The sequence below is a fragment of the Falco cherrug genome, chromosome 14 (assembly GCF_023634085.1).
Source record: "Falco cherrug isolate bFalChe1 chromosome 14, bFalChe1.pri, whole genome shotgun sequence".
Classification (NCBI taxonomy): Eukaryota; Metazoa; Chordata; class Aves; order Falconiformes; family Falconidae; genus Falco; species Falco cherrug.
The window spans coordinates 8623485-8642481 of NC_073710.1; the positions used below are offsets into that span (position 1 = coordinate 8623485).

Here is an 18997-nt window from a genome sequence, read left to right on the forward strand (position 1 = left end):
ATAGTCACAAGCTGTGATTTGCATAATGTCTTACTTTCACTGAAATGAGTTATATATCAGTGGCTTAGGAAATTCAGATAGAGGACTGTTTCTGAAATAAAACTTACACAGCAAGTCCACAGTGTTGTCTTCCTATTATTTGAAACTCAAAATACAAAATAACTGTGAAAACTGTTTAAGCAACAATTTTTAAGGGCATTTGACTTGGACTCTTGTTTTATTGGAAGATCACAGGCAAAAATTCACTGGCTAACAGCTTTGATAAATTCTAGCAAATCTTGCTGCCATGGTTTAAAATTTTGCCTCCAGTGGTTTTGTTACATCAGTTCTGTTTAAAGTCAACAGAACATGTACCTGCTCCTCCCCAGTCTGATTCACAATCCAACACCTTAAAACCCACTTTCATCAGAAGTCTGAGCTAAAATGAAAGACTTTACCTGGAAAAAGCTGAGGAATTATCACACTTTCTCTTCTGAATTAGCTATAGGATCACAACCTCTTAAAATGCCACAATAAAATTTTCCAGAGCTTTTCTGACCTGACCAAGCCCTAAAGGGCCATATTAGCTGCTTGAGCCAAAAATCAGCATTAGTTACCTAGGTACCTGATATTTATGACTGTGCCTGCAGAACTAGAGACTGCTTATGAAAATATCACTATTTTATGCTCATTAAAAACAACTTGAGCTTTATTGTAGGGCAGAAGAAGGATAAAATCCTATTCATAAATCAAAAATACTATACCTATAACCTGTTTTTTTAAAAAATCCAGCAGCTATGTGTTTCAGAGTATATTTTTTTCAAATCATATACTTGTTAATTACTTATGAGTTGCACTGAAGAATACATTTTTTTCTCAATATAGCATACACATATTTCATTTTGTTTCTGTATGTGTATTAAAGCACATACCACTGCTTGCATGTACATAAAAATTTAAAAATATTTTAAGCCGTAGTTGCCAAGATGACAAACCTACTCTATGCCTTCTTACACGTTCCTAATAGTTAACTAACTAGCCCTATTAACCAACTTCCAAACTAGTTCTAAAACAGCAACCTAAAAGATAGTAATAAGAGGATGAGACAAGAAAGAAACTAAAACTCCATTAATATATTTGAGCCTTTGAGGAAGTGACTCAACTCCCAAGAGCTCTATACTGGTATAAGTAATAGTAGTAGTTCTTCCAGAAACAATAATAAAACCATTTTCTCTCTCCATTGCCACTTGAGTGCACCAGGTCTTATGCTTAAGTATTTTAATAAATTATTGAATGTTGCCAGGAGGCAGAGTTATAGTTGGGTCCGTCCTGAGATTAGATCATCATCCTAAATTATTGAGTTAAAACATTACAGAAAAATAATTCTTAGTATTCTGACAGTGGTTTCTCAAGTTTCAATTCTGGCTGAATTAGGATGATAAAATCCATATTAGATCTGATATGGTGGTCTCTTGAGAAAAACAAGCATAGACATTTTTAATTTCCTCAATTTGATTTTGTAATAAAAATAAATTTTTAAAACTGACACAAGTGCAGTAACAAAAGGACTTTTAAAATCTGCATAACAGATATTTAATAAATTGCCTCCAGATTTCAGAAAATTACTAGAATAATCAATATAACCTAAGAGTGAGAACCTTTTATATTTACTTTCCTAACACACTAACCAGAAAGAGCTTTTGCAGAGATGAGCACTTTTAATGGAATTATTCCTTTGTTTTCATACATAGAATAGCTCTACTAAAAGCGTGCTAGTTTATTTTTAGCTTCCATTGTAATTTCAGAGCAGATAAATAAAGTCAATCATTAAACGAAAATACCGTCTCTCAGCCCAAATACTAGGACTTACAGCTCACACCTATGTTTGTGAGATAAGACATCAGTGGAAGACAGGTTCTCAAATGTAGCTGAGAATTTCCAGCAGTAAATCTAACAAAGAGGGAAAAAAAGGAAAAATATACTGAAAATCAGAAAAACAGTGAGATGAAACATGAGATAATATGGGACAGATTGCACCTTTTCACAGAATGTGCAAGGGGAAACAGTGTTGGCAACCTGCCTCTGGAAAACACTGGAAAAGCCGGGGTGTACAAGTGCCACCTGTCTTTTCCTGTCCTCTTTTACCATGTTTTCAATCGAACCTGTTAAGTGCATGTGGGGGGTATCTTTTTTTTTTTTCCCTAGAAGGGTGGTTGGTTTTATTTTAGTGAACTCTTTAAAATTCAGTTTTAAAAGGCTTTGGCACTAGCTGAGGTTAAAAGCGAGATGCGGCAAAAGGGCAGAAGAAGAGGTAACAGCAGCAGTAAGCACAGTATTCATCTACTGTGTCTTCCCTGCTTCACAAACTAAACAGGAGCTTGAGATTCTTGTCCCTGGGCAGATGCGTGAAAAACCACACTGTGCAAAAGGTCTTTAGCATCCATAGTACCAGCCAGAGAAGTCATTGTAAATTGTGCTCCAAACTCATACAGTCTAGACCCAAGCTTATCTGAGGAACATACCGAAGACCTCATGGATATTGGACTAGCACTTCTTCTGCCACAGAGCTGTAGACCTTAGCCTCCACGTGGACAAATTTCTTCTCTGTCAAAATAATGGCTGTCTAAGGAATTTTTAAAGTTTAAAGATGGACTTTGCAGCATGCTTAGGTGACTTCGTTACAAACCTCATCAACTTTCACTAGAATTTTGAGAATACAAATACAACCATTCAAGAGATTAAAAAGCCCTATGATCTTTTCACGTAATTCTAACTGAATTGCCATTCTGCATGTTTCTTGCTCCAGCAAAATAAATTATTTGCTTGCTCTTCAAGTGCCATCTTGGTCTTCTAGTTTCCTTACTGCAATGTTCTATACACACGCACTGCCTTCTCTGGGATTAGGTTTTTGGTTTTGGAGGAAATAAGATTGGCTTAAACTTAACTCTTCCTAGATAGCCAGCTTACTTTTCTCCTGCTTCCATTTTTATTCAGATTACTCCTGATGTCATGGTTTATGTCTTCTGTAACACTGCTGTGGTTCAGTAATTAGCTTTTATTCTGAAGCAATAAATTTTAATTTCTACTTCAGAGCTTTTCTGACTAGATTTCTTTCCTTATATTTTGACATTGTCTTTTCTGAATTAAAAAGAAAGAAAAGAGGACAGTCAAAATACCATTAAAATTCTTTCAGCACGTTTATGGATTTCTTGTATCTCTTCTAGAGTAACAGACTGTACATTTAGCAAAGCTGCTTAGGGCTTTCTTCAGCAAGTGTGTTGCTTTTTACTTTTTTTCCAAGGGGAGCAGAAGTATATCAGAGTAAATTATTAAGTAAAGATTGTTTTGGGGAGGGTGTAGAAGTTAAACAGATACTTAGACAAATTTCCAGTAATACTCAACATTGACATTTAATGAGAAAATGGAAGTTTAAAAGTGTTGTGAATTGGGAGCTACATATATGTGTAAGGGGACAAAACATCTTATTCAAGATTTGCTAAGAAAGAAAACTGTCTTCTCTGTATTACTTTTCCTAGAGACATTAATTTCTCTTTTCTGACAGATTTATTTGCGATTTCTCGACTATCAAATGGAGCATTCAAACGAATGCAAAAGAAACTTTGTTGCTGTATATGATGGAAGTAGCTCTATTGAAAACCTGAAGGCAAAGTTTTGCAGCACCGTAGCAAATGACGTCATGCTGCAGACGGGGACAGGTGTGGTACGAATGTGGGCAGATGAAGGCAGTAGGCTAAGCAGATTCAGAATGCTGTTCACTTCATTTGTGGATCGTAAGTAGATTTTAAAGTACCTGTTCTCCTGGTATCACAGTACTTCAGGTATTTTAGAAAAAGCATCAGCTGTATATTATGCAGCAGGAACACACAAAAAAAGGTTGTTTCTGTTTCCTTCTCACAGTAGCAGGTAAATTAAACACTTGCTTTATTACAGTTATAAGCATAGTTCCTGAAGAAAGGCTTTCCTCCATTCTTAAAAGGTTTATTTTTCATTTGAATTCAGTACTAATACAGCCTTAAGCTATGTCCTTCTCACAGAGTTCTTCAAATGAGCACAGACTTACCTAAAAGAGACAGCAATGGGACTGAAGTGTGCTCTCCCACTAGCCCCCATCTTTCCGTTGCCTGCCAGACACCACAACAGGCTCTTCTCAAGCCCACACTAGTTGATCAGAAGGCTAGAAAACATGTGTGACCCTGCAGAGCCTGGATCTTCTTCCTATCCACAGCTCTACCTTCAATTTTGGACCTAAAACTACACCCACTCCCACCTAAGCTGCTACCTCTTCCTCAGCTGCATGGGGCTCTGAATGATCCTACACATGCTCCCTTAGCAAAGCCCGGTTGTGTTGTGCAACCATGGATAAGAGTTAAATCGAAATTTATTTAAGAAGGTTGTATTAAAATCAGAGCTGTAAAAGCAATCTGGATTCCATAGCTTGGGTTAGAGATAGTCTTTATTCTCATTGTAAATTAAGATTTTTCTTGAAAGCATGTATTTTGTGAGGTTTTCTTCTAAGTGTTTGCTCCTGACCTTGGTGGAATTTTGCTGCCTCACATATTTACAAAGGATATCATTGTCCACATTGCAGAACCTGAAAATAAGCGCCATCTTCAGCACTAAAGTAGACTTACATTTAGAACTGCAGAGCAGATCTAAGGTACATGGGGAGAGCTGAATAAAGCATATCTGCCACTTCAGGGAATCTAATCTATGTTTTTGCTAAAAGTTTTCAAAAAGTGCAGCTTGAAGATTAAATAGTACAGATTTCTGTCAAAGAAATAATTTTTTCTCACAGAACATGTCTATAGCCAGTCCTGAAAGGGATTCTGGTCACCACCTTGCAAAAAATTTCAGGTTACCAGTAACAATTTGATTTTGTATTCTCTTCCACAAAACAGTGGAGTTTAACACAGGAGAAAAGTTACTTTCTGTAAAACCATCTTTCTAAAGTAATAGAAACTTATAAGAGAAATAGCTTATTGCTTACTTTGCACACATGGTAGTAATAAACAATTGAATGTTTCAAACTAGTCTATTGTTTAACCTACAGTAGACTTTTAATAAACTTTAGATACTGAGATTCTCAGTAAAAATAATTTTTAAGCACAACTTGCAAAATTGATAACTGTTTTCCAGTAGCTTTAATTTCAATAAAATTTTTAATATTAGTGATAGTGCAAGTTATTCCAGATTTCAATCTAGAAAATGCTATGAACTTTGTCAGGGAAATTAACTATTTTTATTATAAATACTGGAGTAGTTTGTTTTGGTTTAGGGTTTTGTTTGTTGTTTGGGTTTTTCAGGATTTTTTTTGTGGTATTTTTTTGATTGCAAGGGATTGAAACAGTAATTACTCCTAAAGCTAGATAACTTGCCAAACTTCTGATTTTAAAGCAACTCAAAAGTGATTAGCAGAAGAAAATCTGCAAAGGTATGTGGTTATTCTTATTTATCTTCTACCTGTCTTTCTTGGATAGGGTAATTGAAAAGAATGTGTCTGAAAATGTTTCATATATTTTTAAATAATTTATTGATAAGAATTTTTCTAACTGAAAAAAGTGAATCCATACTTATTTTCATATTGTTAAGCTATTTTTCTCTTCTACCTTACTAATGATTTGTAATTATATGAAACCAACCATGAAAACAGTCAATATTTCTGAAAAGATTTACATAAATGAACTAATCGTGCATGACAGTCACCTTGCACACACCTAGTGCTGCTTGCAGATTTGACTAAGTAATTCAGCTAACAGCAATGTTAAAAATCAATGTATTTGATTTCGGTCTTGATTCAATACATGAATAATGCTGGATATAAAGAACACTGTGAACATTGCACCAGTCTTAGGCAGCTGTTATGAGGAGAGTCCAGCTATGTCCTTGAAGTCCTGGACTGGAACCAATCAATCATTGTGACTTTTAGACTTAGCACTCCCCAAGAAACACACAAGAGGAAAATGAAGCCATTTGTCCCATCTTTATGAACTTGTGAACAGAAGCCATCCCCCCAAAATGTTAAAAGAGACTACACAGGAATGTAAAGTAAGAGACTATGCTGGCAGATGGAGATGCAGCAGCAGAATGCATCATCCAAAAATACAGGAACGTGAAAAAATTCTCCTGTTTGGAGGAATAAGAAAGGGAACGTGTCTTACATCATAATTCTTCCTCTGTGCCTCCAAAAGAATTGCAGCTCCATGCAGATCCATACTGAAACACCAGCAGATACACATGGATCCATGACAACCACTCTGGACAGGAATTTCATAGATCCTGTGTTATCTCATAGTTAGAAACGTTTTAGTAGATGTTGTAGCCTGTTAAGCCTTTTCTCAGCTATTCTGTTTAAATGGTGATCCTATTTATCCTTGATAAAGTAAAGCTGGTGCAATCTTTCTTCCCAAATTCATAAAGAAAAACTACTCTCCCCACATGCTAATAAAGCCAAGAGCCTTTTATTTTGTAGTCTGCATTGTAAACATTTCAGTTCTAACTATTAACCTTTTATATATGTATAATGTTTAGAAATGTTGACTACATCTTCCTGTTTCTGTGAATTGCTTTGGTTGTCTGGGATGCCTGTTTTCATATTTAGATTAATATTCTTGTGTAAGTTCTAGCCTGTCATTATTTAGTCCTTCAGGAAGCAGGTGTGAATCCCTTTGGAATTTAATTGCAGCATACTTTCAGACGGTGCTTACATCATGATTTCATATGATGCTTGTGCCTTAAACCGTTGACGATGTGAACTGCCTTAGCATCCACTCTTGATACATCGCAGGTGATAGTTTGGCACAGCAAAACTACAACAGTCAGGTTCCTTTATATTTTCTTTCCTAAACAGTAGCAGTTGGTGAAACAGTTAAAGACATAGTTAAGTCTAAATGTAGGGAAATGTTTGATTTTATTCTTCCAGGTAATTTCTTAAGTTCAACCATGCAATTAAGTCCCACTAAATCATGTTCCACTAAAAATGGTTTGGCCCTTGAAACAAAGTGGGCATAAAACATTTTTTAAAAAACGGTGATGATTTCGAAGCCTCACTAGGAAGTATCTCTGGTCAGAGAGGATCAAGGAGAGCAGGTTTCCCAGGACCATGTGCAGTCAGTTGCTGAACATCTCCAAGGATGGAGACTCCACAACCACTCAGGGCAACCCATACCAGTATGTCAGATTCTCCAAATCCTTATCTTCATGCCATTTCCCTGGATCCCCCCATATCTCTCTTGTACTGGTAACTCCAACACTGAGCATAGCACTCCAGGTGTGGTCTCACCAGTACTAAGCAGAGGGGAAGAACCACCTCCCTTGACCAAGTGGCAATGCTCTTCCTAATGCAGCTCAAGATGCTGCTGGCTATTTTTGCTACAAGAGTGCATCACTGCCTCTTGTTCCACTTTTTCCTACACCAGTACTTCCAAGTGTTCTTTCACAGAGCTGATTTTCCAGCTCGCTGGCCGTCAGCCTGTACTCATATGTGGAGTTACTCCTTTGCAATAGCAGGGCTTTGTGTTTCCTTTTGTTGAACTTTTTGAGGTTCTTGTTGACCCATTTATCCAGCCTATCTCAAATGACAGCACAAGTGTCCAGTCTGTCAGCCACTCTTCCCAGTTTTGTGTGATCTACAAACTTGCTGAGGGCGCAGTCTGTCCCTACATCCAGGTCATTAATGAAGACATTAAACAGTGTTGGCCTCACTATTGACCCCTGGGGTACACCAGTAGTGACAGCCTCCACCTGAACTTCATGTCTCTGATCACAGCCCTTTAAGCCTGGCAGTTCAGTCAGCTTTCAGTCCACTTCACTGTCCTCCTATGTAGTCTGCACTTCCATGAGTTTCTCTACAAGGATATTATGGGATACAGTTTTGAAAGCCTTGTTGAAGTCAGGATATACAACATCCACTGCTCTGCTCATCTAAGCTAGTAATTTCATCATAGAAGGCAATCAGGTTGGTCAAGCATGATTTCCTCATCATGCTGACTACTTCCAATTCTTATCCCATGTACATTTAAAATGGGTTCCAGGACTGTATGTTCCATCACCATCTCGGGTATCGAGGGAGGCTCCACTCTGTCCCATTCAGCACTAGGCCCATATTTTCCTTGGCCTTCCTTTTGTTGATGATACACTTGAGAAAGCCCTTCTTGGTGCCTCTTCATGTCACTCACCACATTCAACTCCAGGTAGGCTTTGGTTTTCCCAGCCCCATCCCTGCACACTCAGTGTGTCTGTATTCCTCCCTGTGCACCTGACCCTGCTTGCACCTAACATGACATTTCATTCATAATCGATACAGTGGATATGATCTGTACCTTCCTAAGCATTGATCATATTTTAAAGCAGCGTTCTTCAGACTAAATCTACTTCCCAAACAATTAAATTTTCAACTCAGCTGAGCAAGGAAGATACATGTGATAGCTACCACAACATTTTTAAACACTAAAATTACATAGGTAAATTCTTGCAAATACTCTTTAAATACATGCTCTATTACTTGAAGGTACTACAGCACTTGTGCTACAATTAAAGCGCAAGCTTCCTATATGGAACTTCTTGCCAGGGGTTAAGCAATAAGAGGAAGCTAATACAAAAGCTTATAACCAATGAACATAGGTTACCAATATTCAGTGGAGCAAGAAATGGGAAGACAATATTAATGAGGTTTAGAGAATGCAAATTCAGAATTAAAGGTTTGAATTTTCTCTTAGGCATAACTTCCCTTTTTATCACTGAGATTCTGAAGCCTAACAGAAGGAATAAGTGAAAACCATGCTGTATTCAGGGATACTCACCCTCCTCTGCTGTACCCTTTGGGCTTCACATTGTTTCAGAGAATCCAGATTGCTCAAGAATAAATTCTTTCTATGAAACCAAATAGTAGAATGTCTATCACACATCTTTGCTGTTTAATACATAACTGACTCCACTAATAAGAGACATTTCCATCACAAAAATACCACATTACTGAGACAGAGAAAGGAAAAATCAATTTCTTGTCCAGTGCCCTGAATTCATAAAGAATTCCCTATGTATATTATACAATATCCTGAAAAAAAGTATTACTTTTAAAATATATTTTTCTAATGTCAAGGAGCTATAAAAATCATTCACAGAAACAAAATCTTCAGGGCAACTTTATAGTTAATTTATTTCATCAGATTTCTAACTATATATAGACAGATAGCTAAAAAGCTAAACTCTACTCTCTCAATCCCTGCATTAGCCCTAATAGGAGGATCTAAGAGCTTTGATTCACAGGCAGGAATGACTTAGATGCCTCCAGTTACTGAAATCTCTTGCAATTACTGAAACAGTCTTCCACAAGCTGAAATCTGATTTGCCTTAAGATGTTAATGGGCTCTTAAATGCAGATGTTCAGGAACTGCTTCCAACATCTACCTAGCAGATGCATAGCAGACTGAATAAATATATAATTGATGGTGAGCATGCAATTTGTAAGTATTAAGTTTTTTTAAACAAGTATAAAAATCCGTCTTCCATTATCTGTGTTGTGTGACTGTCTCTATCTGCTACCGATTTTGAGCAACAATAATTTTTTGTTGCATTGATAGTACGACTGAAAGCAACCACAGGAAGAGAGATTAAATCATCCGATAATTAGCGATGCGCAAGAAAAGTAAGCATGTTTGAAACAGGATAAAGAATGAGTACGCATGTTAAAACAATAACAGGAATTCACTAGTTTTATTACAATGCATCAATTACTAAATATTCCTAATCTTTTCTTTCTCTTCTCTCCTGCAGCTCCCTGCTCAGGCAACACTTACTTCTGCCATAGCAACATGTGCATCAATAATTCTTTAGTCTGCAATGGCATTCAAAACTGTGCTTACCCTTGGGATGAAAATCACTGCAGAGGTGAATATAGTTCAAATTATAGAGCCTTTATAAGCTAGGCTGGTCAGTTTGCCTTTCAAGAAAGTCATGAAAAGTCTTTTTCCTGGAAATATGCTGAAGACAGCTATTCTACTAATCTCAGGAAGGTGTTCCAAATTTTTTATTTAAACTCAGGGAACATGTAAGCATCCTGAATATTGATATTACTGCTTTATAATTACATTTCTTCCTCCTCAGCATATACTCTCTGTCTTAAAAGGATATCAGCTTAACAGGAAATAGAATCTAGCATTTGCCACGTTGCATCCTATCCATTTCTAAACTTTAAATGAAGCAAGGATCACAGGGACAGGTAATAGGTAATACCTTTTAGAGAAAAAACAGAGAGTTGGAAAAAGACAGACAAGCCTTCAAACCCAAAAGGCCTTTCTCAACATTGAAATAAAAGCAACAATCTTCAAAGACAAATGCAATTTTAAAACATTTATTTTCAGTTAATCACAGACTACGTCCAAGTAAATGCAGCTGCTGGATATGGTGTGAGAAAGGGTGGGAGGAAGGAGGCCTTGTTAGGAAGCAAGAAGTCATCGCTTATGGAAAACGGACACATGTAGATCACTGCTTCTAGAACATGAAGCAGGGGAGTATTGCTTAAACCATCACATCTACAGTAAAGACTTGTTTCAATATCAGGTTTTTTAGGAAAAATTCTCATGATTTGGGGAAACTGTTACTCTGCTAAAGCACCAATACATTCACCTTGCTTTAACAGCGACTGAATTTTCAAAGTTGGAATATAACCAACAGGTCAACAGTTTTCTTGCTAAAAGAATAAAACAACAAACTTGAGCTTGGGCTTTTTTTGACAAATAGAATGATATAAATAGGTCTGAGTAAAACACTCCAGAAAGATTTAAATATGTGCTCCATTTCAAAGGTAAGTTAACTCTGGAGGAAGGGTCAAAACCTTCTCTCCATAAAATCTTGGAATAAAACGGCTTTTCAACACACAAATCCGGCTTAAATCTTCAATAAATAAATAAATATTTAAAAAAAACTACTTTGAAATTGCATTTTGGGCAAACAAAAAAATTCACACCACTAAAATACTCTCCTGCAAGGTATATGATGGAAACTTTCCAGTTGACAAAACTGATCTATAACTCCCAAGTTTTCAGTGTAGAGTAAGCTTCCTCTAAACAATCCTTGGGTTTGATAATATTTAACATTCCCTCTTAAATGCAATTTCTAGATCTCTTTCCCAGCTTTACCAACTGCTTTCTAGAATCTTGCCTAGACTCCACACTTCACTTACATACTGCAGTATTTAAAAAAATGAATTCCATGAAAACCATACTGCAATATGAAGAAAGTGTCTTTCACAATATTTTTAAATTGCTGTATCTTGTGCTGGATAACCTACCACATTTTATGTTGAATACAATCTAAATTCTGCTGTTATACTTGCACAGAAGATAATTAAGAGACAGCTGAAGACTGGATCCATATTGCCAGCAAATGTAGACTGAAGAGAGACTGATTGAACCACATCAGCAACATACAGCCTTAAGAAGCAAGTTGCTCACAATTGTGCTCAGTTCCTGCAGGCACTCAGAGTTCTCATCTAGTCCTTATCAACAGCTACCTAAATCTGAGCCTATTGTCATCTGCCTTATGCCTAAGCCAAATGACACAAAAAATGATAGAAAAGTCAGTTGTATGCAATCTGTTTTAAGAGACTGGAGAAGACATCACCTTTTGCGTAACAACTTTTTGACTTCCAAGAATTAAGAAACCTAGATGCAGATGAGAGAACTGCCATAGCACTGGAATTCAGGCCTCCCACAACGTATGGTAACACTAAGATCTAAGGGCAGGGTAAGGGGAGATACCCTTCTTCATATTGTAGGTAACTCAGAGTAAGCAGGCTAAGCTCTGAAGTAAAACTGTATTTCAGTCGTAACTTCTTATTAGCCAACTCCTTGGGAGTCTCTGTTAAGTATAGGGACTGTTTCAAATAGCGTGTGATGGTATATAGCTCTCTCCATGCTGTGTGGAGTACTCAGGTGCCTAACTATTGTCCAGATGGCAGAAGGCTGATTATCTGAAAACAATGTGCAACAGTTAGGCTATTACATTTTCTTCTACATAGGTTTAAATGCTTTTCTCCCCCACTAGCAGATGTTGCAGTCTCACTGCAGAATTCTTTTAGTCTCCTAGGACAAGCATGTTTACAGAACAGAAATCCAACTGTAAAATTTTAATCTTCAAGTAAGAATTTTAGGTATGGAAAACCATCTTGTTCTGATGCTGCCATCTTGTGTGTTTTCATATGAAGTACTAGCCAAAAGTGCCATGTGATTTGAGTTGGTTGATGTGTCCATCCTCCCCCCCCCCCCCCCCTTTTTTTTTCCAGCTGACTTGATTATGGGACTGTTAAAACTGCAATATATCTATGCTAAAGCTCCCCGTGTTGAAATAGGTATAACAGACTTACACAACACACAGAGTCCTTAAATTTACAAGGGATGTGAAAATAAATAGTACAGTCACTCTTACATCATCACTATGATAATATTTCACCTTTAAAGAAGAACTAGACCATTTTAAATCTAGGTTTCCTTCTACTGACATCAATGGGAATGTTACCAGCGGGAGCAAATATGCTAAGAGAAGCATCATTTGTAGCTGTATTTCACCTATTTAAGGTTAATTTCAGCCTATTTAACTTATGGATTTTGGAATATGAACTGATCAGTGTAGGTTCAGGATTGAAGCCACATCCCAGCTGAGTCAGCATGCACCGGCCACAGAGTTCCACCTGCCACTGAATTAGCATATGGGAGCCACTAATGCAGACAGGGAATTAGACTTGCTGAACAAATGCACAGATCCAGTATGATAAATCCCATTGACATTACAGGTCTACTCTCTAGTGCCATTAAGCCACTTATTTAATATGGCTTTTCTGTGGCAATCACAATACAGCTTGCTTTGTTTTAATACGTGATCAAAAGCGTGGAAAATAGTAAAAGCCTTATCATAATCCTTATTTTTTTCTTTGCAGAAAAGAAAAAAAATGGATTGTTTGAACAAATCACCAGAACTCATGGAACAATCATTGGCATCACATCAGGGATAGTTTTAGTTCTTCTCATCATTTCAATTCTAGTACAAGTAAAACAACCTCGCAAAAAGGTTATGGCTTGCAAGACTGCTTTCAATAAAACTGGTTTCCAGGAAGTTTTTGATCCTCCACATTATGAACTGTTTTCACTAAGAGACAAAGAAATTTCTGCAGATTTGGCAGATTTATCAGAAGAACTGGAAAACTACCAGAAAATGAGACGCCCTTCAGCAGCTTCCAGATGCATTCATGACCACCACTGTGGCTCCCAGGCCTCTAATATAAAACAAAGCAGGACAAACCTCAGCTCCATGGAACTTCCCTTTCGCAATGATTTTGCACAGCCTCAGCCAATGAAAACATTTAATAGCACATTCAAGAAAAGTAGTTACACTTTCAAACAAGCACATGACTGCCCTGAGCAAGTCATAGAAGACAGGGTGATGGAGGAGATTCCGTGTGAAATTTATGTTAGAGGAAGAGAAGATACGACACAAGGTTCATTATCTATTGACTTCTAATTTCCTAGTGAAAGTGCTATCAGTGTATATACAAGATGCTTGTGTACAATGACAGTGTATATATTAAAAGGTACTATATGCAGCGTGAGCTGCACACACTTTTAGCTTATTATACTTCATTTAAAAAAAACCACAGTCTTCATAACTAATTCTTGCTGCAGAATGGTGGATTTCCTCCCATCTTCCCAAGCTACCTATCTAATGGAGGAGTAAGACAGAGACTTTGCATGGAAATTATAAATTAAGGATATTGGAAGAAAAAAACAACTACTAATCAATGAACACTGAAAACAATGACTACTATTCTCTTCCTCGTATCATTTTCTCTCCTTTAGATGTCTGCTTTTCAAGACAATTTTAATACCTCAGTTACATAAATAAAAGTAGTTAAAGTGCACCAAGTGTATATCAACATAGGTGTCTTATCGTATTTGTCAAATTGAAAGTAGAGTTAGTGTTAAGTGCCAGTTAAGACTCAAGAATTGTGTTGCAGCCATCTGTTTCATCCTACCTACCATTTGTATTGCTTTTAATTATCAGTTCCTCACTCTATGGTTTGTGCAAAATAAGCGAAAAGGATTATTGCCTTTTAAAAATAATGAGTTATATTAATTTTAGTATATTTGGAAATATATAATCTTTGGAGGTTTTGGTTAAAACGCAAGTAAGTACTCATGTTACTCTAGATGCAGACTTTACCACAGCTTTCTTTCAAGAAGGTTTAAGATTTTAAAATATTCTGCTATATATTATAGATCCACATGGCTCACTGATTTCACAGCTCTGTAGTTAGAAAACAATTTTGTTCCTGCATTTTCAAAGTATTTACATAAATAGACTGTACTGTGCATTTGTCTCTTAAAATAGCCTTTTACTCCTTATTGCAGCCAATCTTCCCTACTGAAATCAGTGATGATACCTTTAGCTCATGTCCTGCTTGCCTGAAGAGAACTGCTCTGAGGTCTGTTTGATTACCAGGTATATGAAGATACTAGAAACACAGAGAAATCACAAAGCAAATCTTATTAACCCTTATGGAACCCCTTCTTGTGCTCCTTGTTTCCACCTGCAAAATTGCACATTTCATACCTTTTTTAATGGTGGTTTGGACCTAATTTTAAAGTTTTTACAATATAAAAAAAAAATTAAATATAATAATCCTCATTGTGGTTTTTAAACTTTTTATATAGTTTGATACTGTACAGACTATTTATTAAATCAAAATCTAGCACCTGTACAGCAGGCTTGTTTCAGTGTCCCGATCAGCAGCTGGGAATAACGTGCAGTGGCTGCTGCATACATCGCAGTTTGCCAAAAAATACTTAATACGACTTCCACATTAGCCTACATTTAATTCCCTGGTTTGTTTGGATTTATTCTGGTTTTATGTTTACAGGAAACCTTTTACTACAGTTGACTTACCAGCTTGCAGTGGGCATATCCTTTATTTACAAATGTATGTAAAACCATAATGTTTGTTGTGCTGACTGTAGTACAAAAAAAAAAAAGTAATAATAATCTTAATATAGGACCCTAGAAACTGAAAAATCTTCTCTTCAAAATAAAAGATGAACAACAGCTGTTTTCACAGATTTTCATTAGAATGACAAAGAAATTTTTTTTATAAATGCTTAGAATGTAAGAAATTTAAGGGGAAAAATAAAAAGGAGGGGAATTGAGTGTCTTCAACACTTCCCAACTTCAAAAACTTCAAAAAAAACATCCAAAATCCCTGTCTGATGTCTAGAAATAATTTAATCAGAAGGTTAGAGATCAGACCCCTAGGGCTGTATCCTGGTGTCAGTTTTCATGCTGGTCCCAGAATGTATTTCAGATTGAAAGAATGAAAGTGGGCATTATTTTTAGATGCACTTCATGCAGAAGATGTTTAAAAAATCTAGTTAATTTTGACTTGAAAATTTTTGAATATTTAGTTAAAACTTTTCTTGACAGATTTCATTTACTTCTCATTGATTTCAGTAATAAATATCTCACCGTGACCTATATGATATAGAATGTTATTTGTGATAGTCTATTCGTTCCAGATTCTTTCAACAAGTAATAAGTAGTTTTACATAGGTCATTTTTATCCATATAAATTAAGTGCTAGATTTGCATGATTAAGTTTTCTTTTTAAGGTATATTTGTCCATGTGATAAAAATGTGATCCCTATTCTTTCCTAAGTTATGTTGTCTTTGAACAGTAAACCTGTAATAATAAAATAAACAGCAAGCCTGCAAAGCCCAAGTCTGTGGAGAAAAGGGGAAAAGCTCTATTGAAGAAGTTCCTAAATGGCCTGAATAATATTTCAGTCTCTGTTGTAACTTTCTGATTTCATGGTCAGAACACAGTGCTTTTTGGCTACCCCAGAGCATATAGGTGACCTCCCATCACCCGTCATGTCTTCTGTGCATAACTTTTTCCAATAACCCCAGGACCAGCTCTACAAGCTTTGCTTTCCCCCTCCCTTGTTGTCAAATCTGGGGTTCTGTCTTTAGGATAAATAAAGACAAGATACTCCTGCCTAGTTAACACCTGCTCCCAATTCCCAATGCAGAGCAAAAACTCTCCTGGAGGGAGCTTTTCAGTTTTTCTGTAAGAGCAGACCCAACTCTTACTGTAGTAATAGCTGTACACTTGAACAGATCTGAGAGAGAAACCCAAAGGAATAAAGATTTCTATAGGCTTCTATAAACATCAAGAGCAGGAAAATGAAATATCAGTGCTTGTTTTATTAGAAGCAAGGTGAAATTAACATTGAACCTAAAAATCTGAAAGGAAAACTTGTGCGTGGTGTGTTTAAAAAAAAAAAGAGTATGTCTATACATCTCATTGTAATGTTGAGTTCAGTTACTTAACTGTGCTTTAAGATATGAGTGGAAACTATTAGAGCCATAATTCCACTTCCAGTATAATCAAATTCCCTTCACTGCAGAGAAAAACTAACTGGGTGGACTGCTTGGGTATGATAACCCAGACTGGAGAAAACTGACATTTTCAGCAAAAGAATCTAGTATTGGTTTTGCAGTCTCAATCCAGCTGGAGCTTATGTTGTGGTCTTCAAAATCTGGCAGTAGTGAAAAACACCACCTTTCATGTACTTGCAATATCTAAGTACTGTTAGCCTATTTCTATTGTCTCCATCTTAAATCCATACATTTCTAGGAGCATCTTGATTTTGCGCTCAATTCTACCCCTATCTCTGATATCCTCTGTTAACACTGAATGCTCACATAAGCAGAGATACATTCCCTAGACACACATCGACAAGGAAAAGGCCAACAGCTTTAACTTTTTGGGGTTTATAATTAATTTTTACTTTTTATCATAGTAGTTTAGACATCAAACTATCTAACATGAAGAAGGATAGAAGTTGTAAAAGTAAACCTACAGGCAACATGAATATAAAAGTGACCGAGAACCATGATTGTGGAGAGTTCTGTAAGTAGACATCTGCATTTACAGATATGACAACAGGGGTATAGGAAACTCAGATTTCATACTGTTACTGACTCTGAAATGTTTCAGTGATCACAAAAATACTAATTTGTATTTAAAATGCATGAGATTCTTTTGTCTGCTATAGACAAGATGACCCTCATAGGGCATACAAATTATAACGGCATATTATAAGAATTACTGTCTATTTTTACTAAACCAATACAAAGAAAGGTTACAAAAAGAGCTGTCATTGACTTAAAAGAAAAGGTGCTTGTCATGTGAACACAGAATTTTTAAGTCATTAAAATACACTTTGTTTTCTTTTTTCTTTGTTATAGACAATTCTGTGTGTTAGCAGCAAATCTTCTGTTTAAGGAGGAAAAAAGGTGCCCTATTTTAGTCCTTAAATAAGATTCATATATCAATGATCATAAGCTTCCAAACTATTTAAGTATAATCCTTTATCTGAAAGGCTACCAAAAGTAAAAATAATAATAATAAAAAAAATCTTACCACCTATATCTGAAAAGCCAAGAGTAAATTACTGCTTGAAATGGAAAAAATTAATTAATATGGATATATTGAAACATACCTACAGTTTGATCTCCCTGTATGGTCTGTCTCTATATATCTGTTCACAGCAAAACTCATTCACATCCATTTACTTTTACATGTCCTTATTTCAAAGTTTATGTATGAGCCCTATGATTGCTCAGGTCTGTAGACTGTTTACCAAAACAAGACTCCTAATCTATGTCAGTCTGAAAGATAAGGTGATTTTACATTATTTGAGATCATACTGTTACAACTAAATATTAATTATAATGGGAGAAAGGATTTTAAAATCAAAACCCTTTTGAGACGATTCATGCTTTGAAAATGAGTATTTATAGCACTTATCATTATAACCATATAAAAGCTACTATCTTTAAGATTTCTGTTCCTGTGGTTTCAAATAACCATCTCTGTATGGCATAAATCCCTCCTATAAATACACAAATAAATCACATGTCAATATGCTCTTAATATGTGGTTCTATGTCACCATGGAACTGCAAGTTTATTTTCACATTCAACTCTGCTACGCTCCATTTTACAGAATCAGCTTAAAAAAATTATCTGTTTTCCATCTGTTTCATAGATCAGCACCAACAACAGTCATTTGTGAATTGTCAACTTCTTCCCTCTTATCTAGCTATTGAAGATAATCTACCACATACCAGATAAAACAGCTTAGTTTTTCTAAGTCTGTTCTTATAGAACCAGACTCAGGAAGAAACAAAGAACTTGCTGTCTTTGTATGTTTTTTCCATTACAATCACATGATTTATGGCAATAGCTTTTATACTAGAGAAGCACATTAAAAAAAAAATTCTGTTCAAGAAATAATAAAGTATTATAATAAACCAAATAATAAGTACCTAAGACCTACACACTTCTATTCAAAATAATTCACTGTTTTGGAATCTGAATCATGCCTTCTGAAGGGTAAAAGCTGTCAGTGCTGCCAGTGTACTTAAATATTGCACATCATACCATCTTCTCTGAATAACTACTCCTCCCAAACATAGATTTCCTAGACATCTTTGAAGTGTTAAATCTTATTTCACTATTTTATTAAATGTAGAAATACAAGCATATTATTTACATCTTATAATTAGCCTCAAAGTGTATTATCACCTACATAAAAGTTGATTCTGTCTTCCTTCCAGATGTAGAGGCAAGAATTACATTGTAGAAGTATTTATCATTAAATGATATTCCAGAGTTCAAGCATTATGTTAGTTTCTGAGTTTATAATGCAGCTTATTTTTCACCTGAAAAGTAAGAGACTACAAGGAAAACGCAAAGCTCACAGGATTATCTCCTTAACCTCAAACAAATATGGCTAAACTGGAACAGAGTACATCAATGTTCTAATACTCAAGGTTTAGTATCTAATGGGGAAGTAATATCAGAATTAAAAGGGTAAATATATTTTATGTGAGAGGGTTTATTTTGCCCCTGGTTATCAAACTCTCATAACACTTGTCTTTAATAACTA

The 18997-nt window shown here is 35.9% G+C and overlaps 1 protein-coding gene across 7 annotated transcripts in view; it reads left to right on the forward strand.

The window, feature by feature from the left end:
- The window catches only part of NETO2 (neuropilin and tolloid like 2), a 35106-nt gene extending 19346 nt beyond the window's left edge, over positions 1 to 15760 (forward strand). For 6 of the 7 annotated variants that reach the window (XM_055726842.1, XM_055726843.1, XM_055726844.1 and 3 more), the window contains 3 exons: positions 3542 to 3770; positions 9772 to 9885; positions 12932 to 15760. In XM_055726842.1, the coding sequence (XP_055582817.1) occupies positions 3542 to 3770; positions 9772 to 9885; positions 12932 to 13512 (924 nt within the window). In that variant the 3' untranslated portion in view covers positions 13513 to 15760. The remainder of the gene's footprint in view (positions 1 to 3541; positions 3771 to 9771; positions 9886 to 12931) is intronic. The other variant, XM_055726845.1, reaches the window with a different exon arrangement.
- The last annotated feature ends 3237 nt before the right edge of the window (positions 15761 to 18997 follow it).